Source organism: Podarcis filfolensis (genome assembly GCF_964270895.1).
Source record: "Podarcis filfolensis genome assembly, chromosome: 7".
Classification (NCBI taxonomy): Eukaryota; Metazoa; Chordata; class Lepidosauria; order Squamata; family Lacertidae; genus Podarcis; species Podarcis filfolensis.
In genome coordinates this window covers 10,248,653-10,262,086 of record NC_139603.1, presented here as the reverse complement: position 1 = coordinate 10,262,086, position 13,434 = coordinate 10,248,653, and the positions used below count along the sequence as shown (strand labels likewise).

Genomic DNA, 13,434 nt, shown 5'->3' with positions numbered 1-13,434 from the left:
TTCATCAGTACATGTGTTCAACAATTTATGAAGTCATGTAAAGAAGCAAGTTAAGTGAGTGATGTCTGGCACAAAACCTACATTTAAGTGTACATGAGTATATTTGCACAGAAGTATTTAGCCTGCCCTTCTAAGAAGAAGAAGAAGAAGAAGAAGAAGAAGAAGAGTTTGGATTTGATATCCCGCCTTTCACTCCTCTTCAGGAGTCTCAAAGCGGCTAACAATCTCCTTTCCCTTCCTCCCCCACAACAAACACTCTGTGAGGTGAGTGGGGCTGAGAGACTTCAAAGAAGTGTGACTGGCCCAAGGTCACCCAGCAGCTGCAGGTGGAGGAGCGGAGACGCGAACCCGGTTCCCCAGATTACGTGACTACCGCTCTTAACCACTACACCACACTGGCATTTCCTCAGAAGGCTTACAAGTGGTTAGAAATCACATCAAAAAAACCACCATCATCAAGAAAAACACAGCAGAGAAAGGAGTAACATATGATAAAATACAACAGGCTGTATCCAACATGGCAGTTCCACTCGCACAACAAATTACTTTGCGGACAATGGAACTTCCTCTCCCTCTCCTGTCCCTTCAAGCCCTCCACACACTCACTAAATCTGCTCTGGAGGATTAGGGGATCCTCTGGAGCAGATTGTGGGGGCACAGGGGAGAGGACAAGAAATGGTAGTCCCATTGTGCAAGCAGAACTCCACTCGTGCAGCACTGTCTTCAGATAAAGGATCAGCTGGAATAAAAAGTCTTCATCAACTGGCAGAAGACAACTGGAGAGGAAACCACCCCAACTGTCCCCACGATGGGAGCATCAAGCTCTTCCTTTCTCTCAGTCCCTGCCAAGCTCTCCAGATTCAGCTTAGAGTGTCTCCCAGCTACACTAATAAAGGACATATGAGTTTGGGAAGGTTCTGATGACTCAGGGGGGCTCATTGAGTTCAGGAATTCAAATTTTTGCTTCAATGTCTGAACCAAGTAGATTCCAGATATTTAAAGAATGCTGTAATAATAATCATATATCTAAAAAAACTTATCCTTTACTTACGGAAAGATTGGTGGTTCAAAAGCAGTTTTAATAACCCCAGCATAAATGGCAAAAATTGAAAGAATTACACAAGCCAAAAAGACGAGGGCAAGCTTATTGACGTATTTGACGCCCACAAAAACAACGAGGGCCATCAGAGCAAGGATGCATGTCCCATAAACTCTCATGTTGTTTAACATGGCTTCCTCACCACCTTCAAAAATAGCAGCATTGGGGGAAATGTATTTCTGTAGGGAAAACAAATATCAGACAGCTTTTAGTACGTAATTCCAAGACAGTTAACTTTCAGATCACTTAACTAATCAAAGAACAGCAAGACTGTTACCTCAAAAAGTTAGCTTTTAAAACAAAACTGGGGGAAATTAGTACTTGACAACCGTTTCATCATTTGTCGAATTAGGATTTTTCTTTTATTTCAACATGGTTTTAGAAAATAAAACTAGGAAATATAATCTGAAAAATATCTGTGCAAGTTAATCTATTTATTAAGTTTGCATAAAAGTGCTTATAGGCAAAATATCTGTGAAGCAAAAATCATATATCAGGTGTGAGTAACATGTGGCCCTCCAGATGTTGCCGTGACTCCATTCTCCATTAGCCCCAACCAGCATGGCCAACACTCAAGGATGATGGCCAACATCTGGAGAGCCACAAGCTCACCAAATCTGGTTTAAATTATTCATGCATAACAGCAAGCATCATTCTTTTAAAAAATGAATTTCTTCTGTGTAAAAGAAGAGGATAACAGCTCTCTTTAAGGTAGTTCTTGCCACCAACAATTTTCATAAATGCATGCATGGTACACAAGTATGTGTGCGCACATGAGATAGCACATATATTGCCCAATTAACTCAGGGAAGTCTTTAGAAAAGTAAATGTTTTTATCTAATAATTAAATATTGTCATCTCAATTTTAATTATTGTTATTAATTTGATTTCTTATCAACCCTTCACCATAAGGTCCCAGAGTACGGTACAAAATAAAAATGCAATATTACGGTCTGTGCCCCTTCATTTCAGACAGTATGTTATTCCATAAATAAAATTCATTATGGACATGTACTTCTCCAAGTCTCACATCTCTCTCTCTCTCTTCTCTGATGTTTTTAATAAAAACAGTATTGTAGTTTATTAGAAAGCAGGGGATGTGTAGTTAGTGCTACATTAACGTTATCAGCTTTTTAAACGGCAACTTACCAGTAGAATTTCAATTGTGCCAAGAATATACATAGCCCCTGCAAAAGTTGTGCCCAAGTAAAAACAGATTCCCACAGCTCCACCAAATTCCGGCCCTAATGATCTTGAGATCATGTAGTATGAGCCACCAGCTGTGAAAGTAACATCAATGAAACACACATTAGCACAATATTTAATGCCACAAGAATATTCAAAACATATTTACACTGCTTCATTTATTCAACCACTAATTTCTGTACAGTATACAAAAATGTCAAACAAACAAATGGCAAACAAACATAACTCAACAATAATACAGTTTTAAGAACGGCCTGGTGTAGTAGGAGATGGTGACTCCTCCATCGTGTTCAGGTCCACAGCTGATCTGCAGACCACTGAGCGCAGACGCGGATTTCACCCTCTTGTGTGTGTGGCACCATGCGTTCACATGTTTATCAGGCAGTGAACAGTGGTTTGGCAAAGGTAACACAACAGGAACAGTAGGTATTGCTGGAGTTACAGAGGGTTGGGACTTCATGGGTCGAACAGATAAAGCCACAAAGATCTAAGTAGGAACTGAAGCAGGAGCCAAAGGCATCAGTGCAAGGAAGAAACTAGAAACTATAACTGGCAGCTCTTTAGGTAAATCATCCAAAAGATTTGAAGTAATATCTGAAGAATCAGGTGAAGCCATGTTTACAAGGAAACAGCGGCAGCAGCTGGGCTATGTGATGAAACAGGCAACAAATGCTTGCATGGATCCTTACACGGGCAAGGATACTACAGAAAGATTGAGAGGATGAGGCTGAGGCAAAACAGAGTAAGAAAGTGAAGGATCAGGTGGCACAGAAATGGGGAGAGGCTGGGGAAGGAACCTCAAATCCCCAAAATCCATCTTCAGAGAAGACTCCACAAGGACTCAGGGTGCACAAAAACTTCAGGCAGAGCCTCTTCATCACAACTGGTTGAAAAGAGAAAAGGGCAGGAAACTTAACCAGACTCTGGTGGCTCACCTTAAACACAACACCTTTGGCAACGGCAGTGCCCTCAGCTACAGTATCTGGGATGTAATGGAGGGTGGCAGCTTCACCAGTCCCCTTGTTCCCCCCACGCCAATTGGGCTTGGCACCCACGACTGTAGAGGTTGACACCATCAGAGGAGGGCGGTGCTTATGAGCTGATTTCTATGTTGCCTTAAGGGCCTCAGCCTTCAGCAGCTTCCTCTTGTCCATGGCCCAAGACTTCCATAGAGCTACTGCAGCTGTTGGCCTGGAGCTAATAGAGACCACCAAAAAAATGAAATAAAACAGAGCTGCAGTGATTGCTGAACCAAAGATTTGTGGAAACAGCAGGGGGGTCCCTTCCAATTCTATGATTCTATGAAATGCCATGGGCTGGTGCGGCTGATGGCCTGGAGTTCTAGTGAGGCTCAGAAAACGGCAGGCAGGAGAAAAAAGCATTAAAAATTTGGCTCACACAACCCACAGAACACTACACTGCTTGGATGAGGAAGGGAAAGGACACTTCAACAGGCTATAAAACAAAGGAAGGGGGGGAGTTCACTTTAAACTAGGGACAAGGGACAATACAAAGAGGGAGAAGCAGAGTTTAAAGGGCAGGAAATGGTAAGGCACAGCGTACAGCACACACAAGAACGTGCCCACAATCACACATAATATGCCCAGAAACGAAAGACCAAGGACCACAAATTCACTAGATCCCCCCCCACGCGAATAATATTATGAACACAACCTCCCCCCGCAAAAGCAAGCACAGAAGCACACCAACAACAATTGGCAAGCCAGACCACAAATTCCAGAAACTACAGCAAGCTCTCGGTAGTGGCGCCCACCCTGTGGAATGCCCTCTCATCAGATGTGAAGGAAAGAAACAACTCTCTGACTTTTAGAAGACACATGAAGGCACTCCTGTATCGGGAAATTTTTAATGCATAATATTTTACAATGTTTTATGTGTTATAAGCCGCCCAGAGTGGCTGGGGAAACCCAGTTAGATGGGCAGGGTATAAATAATATTATTACTGCACTTGTTTTACTTTTGTGATCACAACCTTATGCAGGTAGGTGGGTGGGATAAATAAATAAATGGAGAGCCAGGGAAACCCACTGTTCTGTACTCTCATTTATTTCTCTCACCACCCATGTACCCAGCAGGTTTTCCTCATTTACTGGGCTTTGGGAAGGGAGTGGGAGGCCTCTGACAGCATCTCAGAGACCTTGTGCCCACTTTTCCAAAGTTCAGTATGCGGCGCCTTCCTCAGATGCAGCACTATGCCAAGGATTACAGTTGCTTTCCTCCATGTGCTATTGAGGACATGACACACAGCCCAGGTAAAGCAAAGTTAATGGTTTAATGCGAACTTGCCTACTATGACATGAGAACTGGACCAGTGGAGAGGCCAGGAAGATGCAATGGGTGTTTTTTGTTTTTAAAAATGCATTCCATCATTCAGACATTAGTACAGTGGTACCTCAGGTTAAGTACTTAATTTGTTCCGGAGGTCCGTACTTAACCTGAAACTGTTCTTAACCTGAAGCACCACTTTAGTTAATGGGGCCTCCTGCTGCTGCTGTGCCGCCGCTGCACGATTTCTGCTCTTATCCTGAAGCAAAGTTCTTAACCCGAGGTACTATTTCTGGGTTAGCAGAGTCTGTAACCTGAAGCGTATGTAACCTGAAGCGTATGTAACCTGAGGTACCACTGTATGGTTGCCATAATTCAGTCTTACAAAATCTGGGTTGCCTACTATACAAATTATTTTCCAATTATCCAATTAGAAAGGGTTGAGAAAGGGTTGAGCAACCAACTTCCTGTTGATATCCCACTACAAATCACCCCAGATGCTTCGATTTTTGATACATTTGTTGCCCCACCCCTTTTTGCCTCCGGCTCCACCAACCACTGGCATACGGCCCTCAGGTGGTTTTCCAAAAATGCATTCGGCCTTAGGCTGAAATATATTCCCCACCCCCTCCTTTGTAATAACATGTCATTCTATTTTTTATGCATGGAAACTCCTCATTACATTCCTCTCTGCATGTAGTCTGGAACTTTTTCCTCTTTCTTTCTCCCCATCTTAACATGTTTAGTTGGCATTTTTACTTCTAACTTTGATAGCAATGTACACTACAATAGCAATCAACAATGCAGTGCTTTGCATGTCTACTCAGAAGTAAGCCTCACTAAGTGCCATAGGCCTTATTTCCTGCCAAGCGGGTACAGGATTGCAACCTCAGGCTGCTTAGACATGCATAGGATTGTACTGTTACTTAATAAACACCATGCAAGCTTTCCTAAACTTTACTAAATTTTATGCAAACCTCAGTTCTTTCAGAACATCAACCATTGTTTCTCCTTGTTCAATGTACATTAGCGTTGGTGATTAGGAGATTCACGGGGGAATAGTGTGATTGTGATATGTGGTTAGGAAAGGAAAGGAAAGGCAGAAAGTGTGCAACTGTCTCAGGCATCTCTCTCCCTGCCCTCCTTACAAAACATGCAGCATGAACGACAGAAGCCTGGTTTCTTCTAACTTCAAATGAAGATTCTTACCCAAAAAGCTGCTTATTTATAGGTTCTTTCCTTTAAAACTGATGCAGCGGCATGTGCTGTTTTAGGATATCAAGCAGGTGTGAAACAAAGAGTGACCATTAATAAGCCCCATGCACAATTGCCCCCAGGAATGCAGATAGGAGTGTGTGAAACGAAGGTCAGACACTGACTTTCACGTTATTTGCAATTTCTACTATTTAACCTGTTGCATTCCCTAATGCTCTGTGTCAAAAATAGATTCTTAACAAGGAGACAGAAGAGGGCAAGAGTTTAAGAGTTGACTTGGTATGGTCATGCGATGCAGACATGCAGGACAGTGCAACATACGGCTTCTGTAAGCAAGTGAGTGCTGAATTTGGGCTAGAAAAGCAAGTCAGAAAGTGACCAAATGGGGTGAGATAGTGGTGGATTTGGGGGGCTGGGGGAAGTAGGAGGCCTTTCCTCAAATGTAAGGAGTTTCCTGCATACCTGAGGGGGATCCCTCCCTGTATGCAAGAAGCCATACTTGCCCCTTCCTTTTTCTGAGAGTGATACCCTGCACCTAACAGCCAACTTTACTAATACAGGGACAGCATCTAGAAGCAAACAATATCTGGAACATTGTCTCAGAAGGTAGCAACTAAAAAAGCCTAGATAATCCACTAACAACAAAGGGTTCCTGCTGTGCTCTGCTCTGGCTAATTGGCTAACAGTGCTTAGATTATAAAACAGTAGGTATCAAGTAGCACTAAGGAAGAGATTGGCAAGGCTGTGGCTGGAATAATAACTGCAGCTTCACTGTTCATAAATCAAGGAGAACGAAGGGAACACTGGAGGAGAATTCAAAGGTCAGAAGCAATCCATGATCTGGGAGATTGTTTAATGTTAGAAGATTTATTAATTCGTTATGACAGAAAATGTAAGATCACTGGGCATAGCTAACTGCACAGCATAGGATCACACTGAACATTTAGCACTTTGCCTGTGTTTTAACAGAAATGGCTTGCTTTACAGTCTCATTAAGCAACCCTACCTACAGATATATGTAGGCAAGTGCCATTGTGCAGCTACAGACAGGGCTGCATTTCTAATGTTTCCTGCCAGCATAAATGTGAATGCTATTTGGTTGCTATGTATCAATTCAAAGAAAAATAGTACCAGTATCAAATTTCTTATAGTGACAGCCAACACACTGTCTGAAAGCACTGCAGAATGCATGTCTACTCAGAAGTAAAAACGAACTTTTGCTACAGCTCATGGTCAAGGTTAAATTACATTTGTGGGCTGAACTAGGTGCCTCACTTCTGATAAAGTCTCTTGTGTACACTGTTTCTCCATTTCCACATGCAAATTGGGGAAGAGATACAGAAAGGCTTAGTTAGCTACAATGCTGCTGCCGTTGCTGTAAGAGCAGCAAAGGTAAGGCCTTTGCAGACACACACCCCCCAACTAGTCAGGCGCGGGCAGAATTGCAGGCACCTTGATATAGTCAGTCCTGTTCCATCAGAGTCAGCTGTTCTCAAGAAAGCAGGCAAGAAGAGAGAGACCGGAACAAGCATCATTATGGGAAGAATGCCACAGCCTTTCCTTGGTACCTACCACACTGACAGACCTAGGAAACGTGTGCCTTTGTCCAGAACAGCAGGAGATACTTTGTTGTCCACTCCTCACATACCCACTTCATCATAGTGAGAGGCATTTCATCTGTATCCCATTATCATTTAGCATGTGCACTAAACATACTTTGAATATATAAGTAAAATTTGTAATTACCTGGAACTACACCATTTGTTGCTATTGCACTCATTGATATTGCAGTTAGCAGAGTCTGCAAAAAAAAACAAGTGATATTGGAGAATGTTACTAGCAAATTTAAGAAACCACAGCTGACGACAGTTAGTATAGTAAGAGCAGAAGCTCCCAGCACATTGAGGGTACAGGACCCATGAGTTAAATCTTTATAAAAAGCAAAAAATGTATGCATTCAAGTACAAGACAGCACTAAAGCTATTGATCCATATGAAATACCAGTGGCATCTCCTTATTCTTGCATCTTATGTCAGAAATCATGCTTTTACAATAGTATATAAATTGGTGAAGACACTGTAGTTAAATTGGTTCAAGTGGAGACAAGAACCAAGGCATAAGTTTTACTGATGGTCACTGACTCAGCACATATTGCTCTTCATTTATGTAGTGCTGGTAAGAACAAAGGCTCAGACATCGGATTCTTGGTGTAGAAGTGAGAAAGACTAGCCATCACCCATGTATCCTTTTCATCTGCCTACTAATACAGCAAAGAGAAGCTATTTATACATATCTATATCCCATTCTTCCTTTCAAAGTTCAGAGCTGTTTAGGCACTGATGAGGCTCCAACTGCTTGGCATTAACAACATTGTAGCCTTAGATGCCCTCAAATAATACAACAGGCAAAGTTTGAGAATGAGAATGTCTGACAGTTGGTTTCTCTAACAGTTAAGCCCCTCAGAACAGGTGAAGAACAAGCCACTTAAATAGATGTGAATTGACTGGGTTATTTATATATGTGTGTCTGTGTGCTTCCAGTAGTTTTAAAATGGCAAGTAGGAAGGTCCAGCTGCAGGAATGGGAAAGAAAACCACTGTTTGTACCATAAAACCTAAAATAAAATATTTTGTGAGTCTACAAGAAAGGAAGGAATATTCATTGGTATTGGTCAGCTGGCTGTATGGCTTTCATCAGTGGAACAGGCAGGGAAACAATTTCATTCAGTCCCCTTTGCTTTGTGTCCCATTATTACTACTACTATGATGGTCTAGAGCAGATTTAGGAAGGATGTGGGGGGCTGCACTGGAGGGAGGAATAGTAAAAAATTGCTTCCCTTCCCATTCTGCTGACCAAAACCTTACCATAAGCTGAGTGACATTCTTGGATACAACCCAATCTTTTCAAAAATGCATTTGGATTTAAGGAACTATTAAACATATTGAATGTTATGCTAGTTTTCCATAACCTAACTAAAACACAAATATAGTATGTATGTTTAATATCGTCCTAACAGAAAAACAAAAATCAAACCCATATATCCAAAACACTCTAACAGGATGACATTTCAAGGTTAGAAAGAATTGTTTTCCTCTTTCAGTCATATTCCTTGCCATGAAATCAAATCAGAAGATGGAAGAAAGCCAGGTATGGGTCAAAGCTCCAGGGCTGAAACATGTGCAGACTTAAGCCCAAATCACTACAATGACACGGAACCCATGTCTGTTGGCTCTCAACTTCGGAAACAATATCTCACTTGATGAGTTGTTAGGAAATGATGTTGCTATTTAAAGTGAGAGCAGTTGGAAACAAAAGTAAGGGAAACTGTCCAAACTGTTGGCGAAGCCAATCAGCTGTTGGGTAAGAGCCTCCCATTTGTTTTCACATCCTATTTATTCTCTCATTGAATGTATGACTTCCCCTGAGAATTAAAATCTCTTTCACAGTGTCAGAATCTAAAATGAAATGAAAAGAAAAGCAAAAGACTTGGGTGATCCAGAAAGAGTATCTCTTCTATGATTTAGATGTGGGGTAGGGGTGATGACACCAATTAAGCCTTTAATTTGATCAGAAGGAAGAGAAACAACTAGTTCCCATCATGATGCTCAACCTGGACAATGGCTTATCTTCCTAATTCATTGGTGATTGTGTTGTGTGCCACAGAGAAAAGACATTTTTATAAATATATTGTCTTTTTAAGCCCTTACTTGGCACAGCCCTTTTCCACCAATCAGCCACAAAAGAGTTCTATTTTTTGAACTGCAACTACACTTGGCTTGCATTATATTTCTGAACTGAGAAAAAGGTTCGTTCATGAGAAATCCTAGCCTAAACAAGGTGCTGCTCTTTTGGCACTAGAAATTGAGATATGCAAATGAGGTTAAAAATGTTGGCCTTCCTGAAAGCTACTTGATGTTGCTTTAGCATATCCATAACGCAGCCACTTAAGACAGAGTTTATGTCCTTCTGTTGCTGTGTTCTATCTTGCACCCAGTCTTGCTTTACATGGCTTGCTCCCCAGAAATGCTTGAATAAAGTTACAAGACGACAATGGAAAATCACTAGAATGCAGAACAGCATTTAGCTAAACATAAAAAGTGGAAGTTGTACTTACACCAGAACAGCACATGAATACAATGATGAAAGATTCAAGTACTCCTGCTGTTCCCACAATCCATGTCAGTCTCAGGAATAGGATAACTCCTAAAATGTTCTGTAGACAGGGCAGATACACACCAATGAAAGTGCCCATACGTGGAGCCTAAAAACCCACAGAAAACATAATAGTTTGTTAGTATACTTTTTGACCAATGTATCTGGATTAAGCAAGATAGCCTTTCCCCCAAAGAAACAAATTTTTCATAAAGGCTGAAAAATCCTCTGACACAGGATGCAACCAGTAACATCTACACACTGAGAATCACAGAAATATTCAGAAACTCCTTGAGGAGCTTTTATGGTTCTCACACTACAACCTCAGAAATGTATGTCATATGCCCTAGGAAAGAAGCTTCTACTGCATACAATCAGAGTCACATGGCTCTCAGTCTTTCACTCAAATGTAGGTATGACCATTAACGCAACTGTAACCACAGAAAAGAAGCTATTTTGGGGAGCAAGAAAAATTGGAACTGAAGGATAAGAGTTGCCCCACCATAACAAGGAAAGCCGTATTTGGCAAAGATCTAGATGCACTCCCTCAGAGTCTTCAACTTCAGCTGGTTCCTGACAGATCTGGGTTTTGTCTGGTCTCTCTTCGGTTGCCCCCATTGTGTGAAGAATGTCACAGAGTACTAGCCCCCTTGTATTCCCCTTTAGTATGCTCTGTGACTATAGGTTGAATAATTCTAGGGCTTATTGATCATGGCCCAAAATTTTAAAGTTTGAACAAAAACCCCAGAAAAAGAAATATATCATAGGCGTTACCAGCCACTTGCCCATGGCAACGCCTTCAGTTGCCTCTATTGCCATGTTAATTTCCATGATCACTGTGTCACTCTTTCCAAACCATGGAAAAGGGAGAGAGGAAAAAGAGAGTGTAGTGTGTATTTTGACACTCTACAAAAGTAAACTCATTGTATGTATGGCTGATAACTAGCAATATTTTAATTTTTCCTGGTTGGAACTGAGAGAAATGAATCATATTTCATTTTATCATTATAGGTAATATTTATTACCTATCTTGTATGACAGACAGCCCCCCTCTCCAATGAAGAAGCTCTGCTACCAATTGTTAATTAAAAGTTTTGGCATTTGTACCTTTATTTCCTTACGTTTGCTATCTTCATCTTCTTCATGTTCTACCACTCCTTGAGTAACATTGGTATAGTTGGCTAGCTTATTAAGAAGAGATGATACCATGGGGTTGCTATCCATTTCTTCCTGTTGGGATTTTGAAAAACATGTTAAATATCAAGGTCCAATATACAGGAATACATTTCAGAACAAACAGGAAAAAGCATCATATATCAATGCATATTTTGCTGCTACAACCTTTTTGCTGTGAAATAATGAGGATTTCAAGGATTCTTTGTTATTATTGCAAAATAAAAGTTGTTAACAAATAATATTTGTGTATAAAATAAAACCACAGGTCTATTTCTGCTAAGATCTTTCTTAACATGGTTAAACGTTCAAATTCAAACTCTCCTAACTAATTCTGATGATTTTTTGTGAATAGAGTTCATGATTGCAAATGATATTTACTCAAGTTTTACATGAGATAAATGTATTTGCCATGGCAACCTCCCAGCTTTGGTGAGTGCTACTTCCTTCCACTCAGAATGAGGCAATGACACACAAGCAGGCTTAAAGGTTGCTTAAGGTAATTCCAATGATACACTCAAGTTTAAAAGATGTAGAGATACAGGAAGCTAGACAAGTCACTCTGAAGGATCATTTGGAAGGCAAGACAAATTGTGTTATATTTGCTAACTGGAGCTATCTGGGATTCCAGAATAAAAACAAAAAGAAGGAGGAAGTCATGCCAGGCTGGGCTGAACATACATATAGAGAGAGATATGATATGCAAGTCCTTCCACTTACAGTTCAGGCCACTTAGAACATTAGCAAAGTTGGGAGTATTTTTTATTCCAACATGCTACGACCAACTGTTAAGGACTGAATGAAAAATGGAAATGAGTGAAGGAAAAAGCATGTAGGGTTGGGCTGAAAAGTTCTTTAAGAATGTAAGAATACTGGAACAAGCAAATGGCCCATGTGGTCTGGCAACCTGTTCTCACAGTAGCCAACCAGATGCCTTCTGAGCACAAGAACATTCTCCCCTCCTACAGCTTCCATCAACTAGTATTCATAAGCATTGCTGCCTTCAACTACGGCAGCAGAGCAGAGCCTTCATGGTTAGTAGCCATTGATAGCCGTCTCTTCCATGAATCTGTCTAGTCCTCAAAGTCATCTGTGTTTCACAGTCTCCTATGAAAGCGACTTCCATAGTTTAACGATGAGCTATGTGAAGAAGTGCTTAACTTGACTGCTAGCTCAGTTTCTAATTTCAAACAAGTGAAGCAAATCTTTCAAAATGGTTCTCTGTAAGGTCATTCAGCTTTTTATTCAGAATGAAAATGCTTCATTACAGCCGGCTGATGAGCCTCAATGGAAATATTTGCTACAAATATTTGCTACAAATAAAATGAGGCTGCATTTTAAATTGCATTTTAACCTGTATATTAAATTGGTTTGTTTTTTTCCTCCCTCTCTGTTTCCCCTATTATGTTTTTACTGTGATTTTATTTTATTGGTGTTAGCCCCTGAGCCCGGCTCTGGCCGGGGTATAAATAAAATATTATTAATTATTATTATTATTATTATTACAAGAAAGAAACTTGAGGGCTGAGTTCAACACTCCCCTCTCTTCTCCCCATGTGGCCTGGAGAAGGCCTTTGCATGCATTTAGTTTCATTTTCCACAAATCCTGGCTTGTCATGTCATACCAACCAGAAATCATAGTTTAAAGCAAACTCTGCTTGGTTAAACAAGCAGCTTATTGACTCGTGGTTTGAAGTTGGCCTGTTTTGAAACAACCGACGTTTGTTTTACACCACAACACAACAAGCCAAGGTTAGTGGAAAGCGAAACTAAACTCATTTTCCCAAACACTGGAGAGGCGGAGTGCAGAAACTCAGGACTTCCCTCAAGCTTATTGCTTGTACAGTAGCAACAAACCATGATTTAGTATTATATATCAACATGGTAGTATTAGACTTCATAGAAGTGACAATTTGTGGATCCCTAGGGTTATATATGCAGCTAAGTCCTGAGTAGATTCTCTGAAATTTACAAACCTAAGTTATTCATATTTAACTTAGGTTTATTAACCTCAGTGGGACTATTCTGACCCTGGTCTTACAGAATAGATTGCAAGAAAACAGAGCAAGTACTGCTACTTGAATAAAAATACATAAATATAACACTTCATACTTAGAACTTAGTAACAGGGATTTTGGGAAATAAGTTATCAAAAGTACCTCAAAAAGAGCCATATTTTTCCCTTCATAAATGTTTCCTCTCTCCATGCTGTCATTATTGATAAATGGGCTGCTTTCCCTTGGAATCCCATCACCTACCATGAAACAATGAATACAAGCAGGGTTATTTTTTAAAGTACAAACA

General features: G+C 40.6%; 2 protein-coding genes across 9 annotated transcripts in view; one reads left to right on the top strand and one right to left on the bottom strand.

The window, feature by feature from the left end:
• MAJIN (membrane anchored junction protein) overlaps positions 1–13,434 on the top strand; it is a 180,150-nt gene that overhangs the window by 71,404 nt on the left and 95,312 nt on the right. The gene's annotated exons all lie outside the window — the stretch shown is intronic.
• SLC12A7 (solute carrier family 12 member 7) overlaps positions 1–13,434 on the bottom strand; it is a 96,638-nt gene that overhangs the window by 39,276 nt on the left and 43,928 nt on the right. For all 7 annotated transcript variants that reach the window (XR_014550945.1, XM_083624614.1, XM_083624611.1 and 4 more), the window contains exons 2-7: positions 13,290–13,384; positions 11,065–11,187; positions 9,920–10,066; positions 7,553–7,607; positions 2,249–2,379; positions 1,052–1,278 (exon numbers count right to left, since the gene is read on the bottom strand). Coding sequence is in view for 6 of the 7 variants with exons in the window: in XM_083624614.1 (XP_083480740.1) it covers positions 1,052–1,278; positions 2,249–2,379; positions 7,553–7,607; positions 9,920–10,066; positions 11,065–11,187; positions 13,290–13,384 (778 nt within the window). In the remaining variant the exon portion in view is untranslated. The remainder of the gene's footprint in view (positions 1–1,051; positions 1,279–2,248; positions 2,380–7,552; positions 7,608–9,919; positions 10,067–11,064; positions 11,188–13,289; positions 13,385–13,434) is intronic.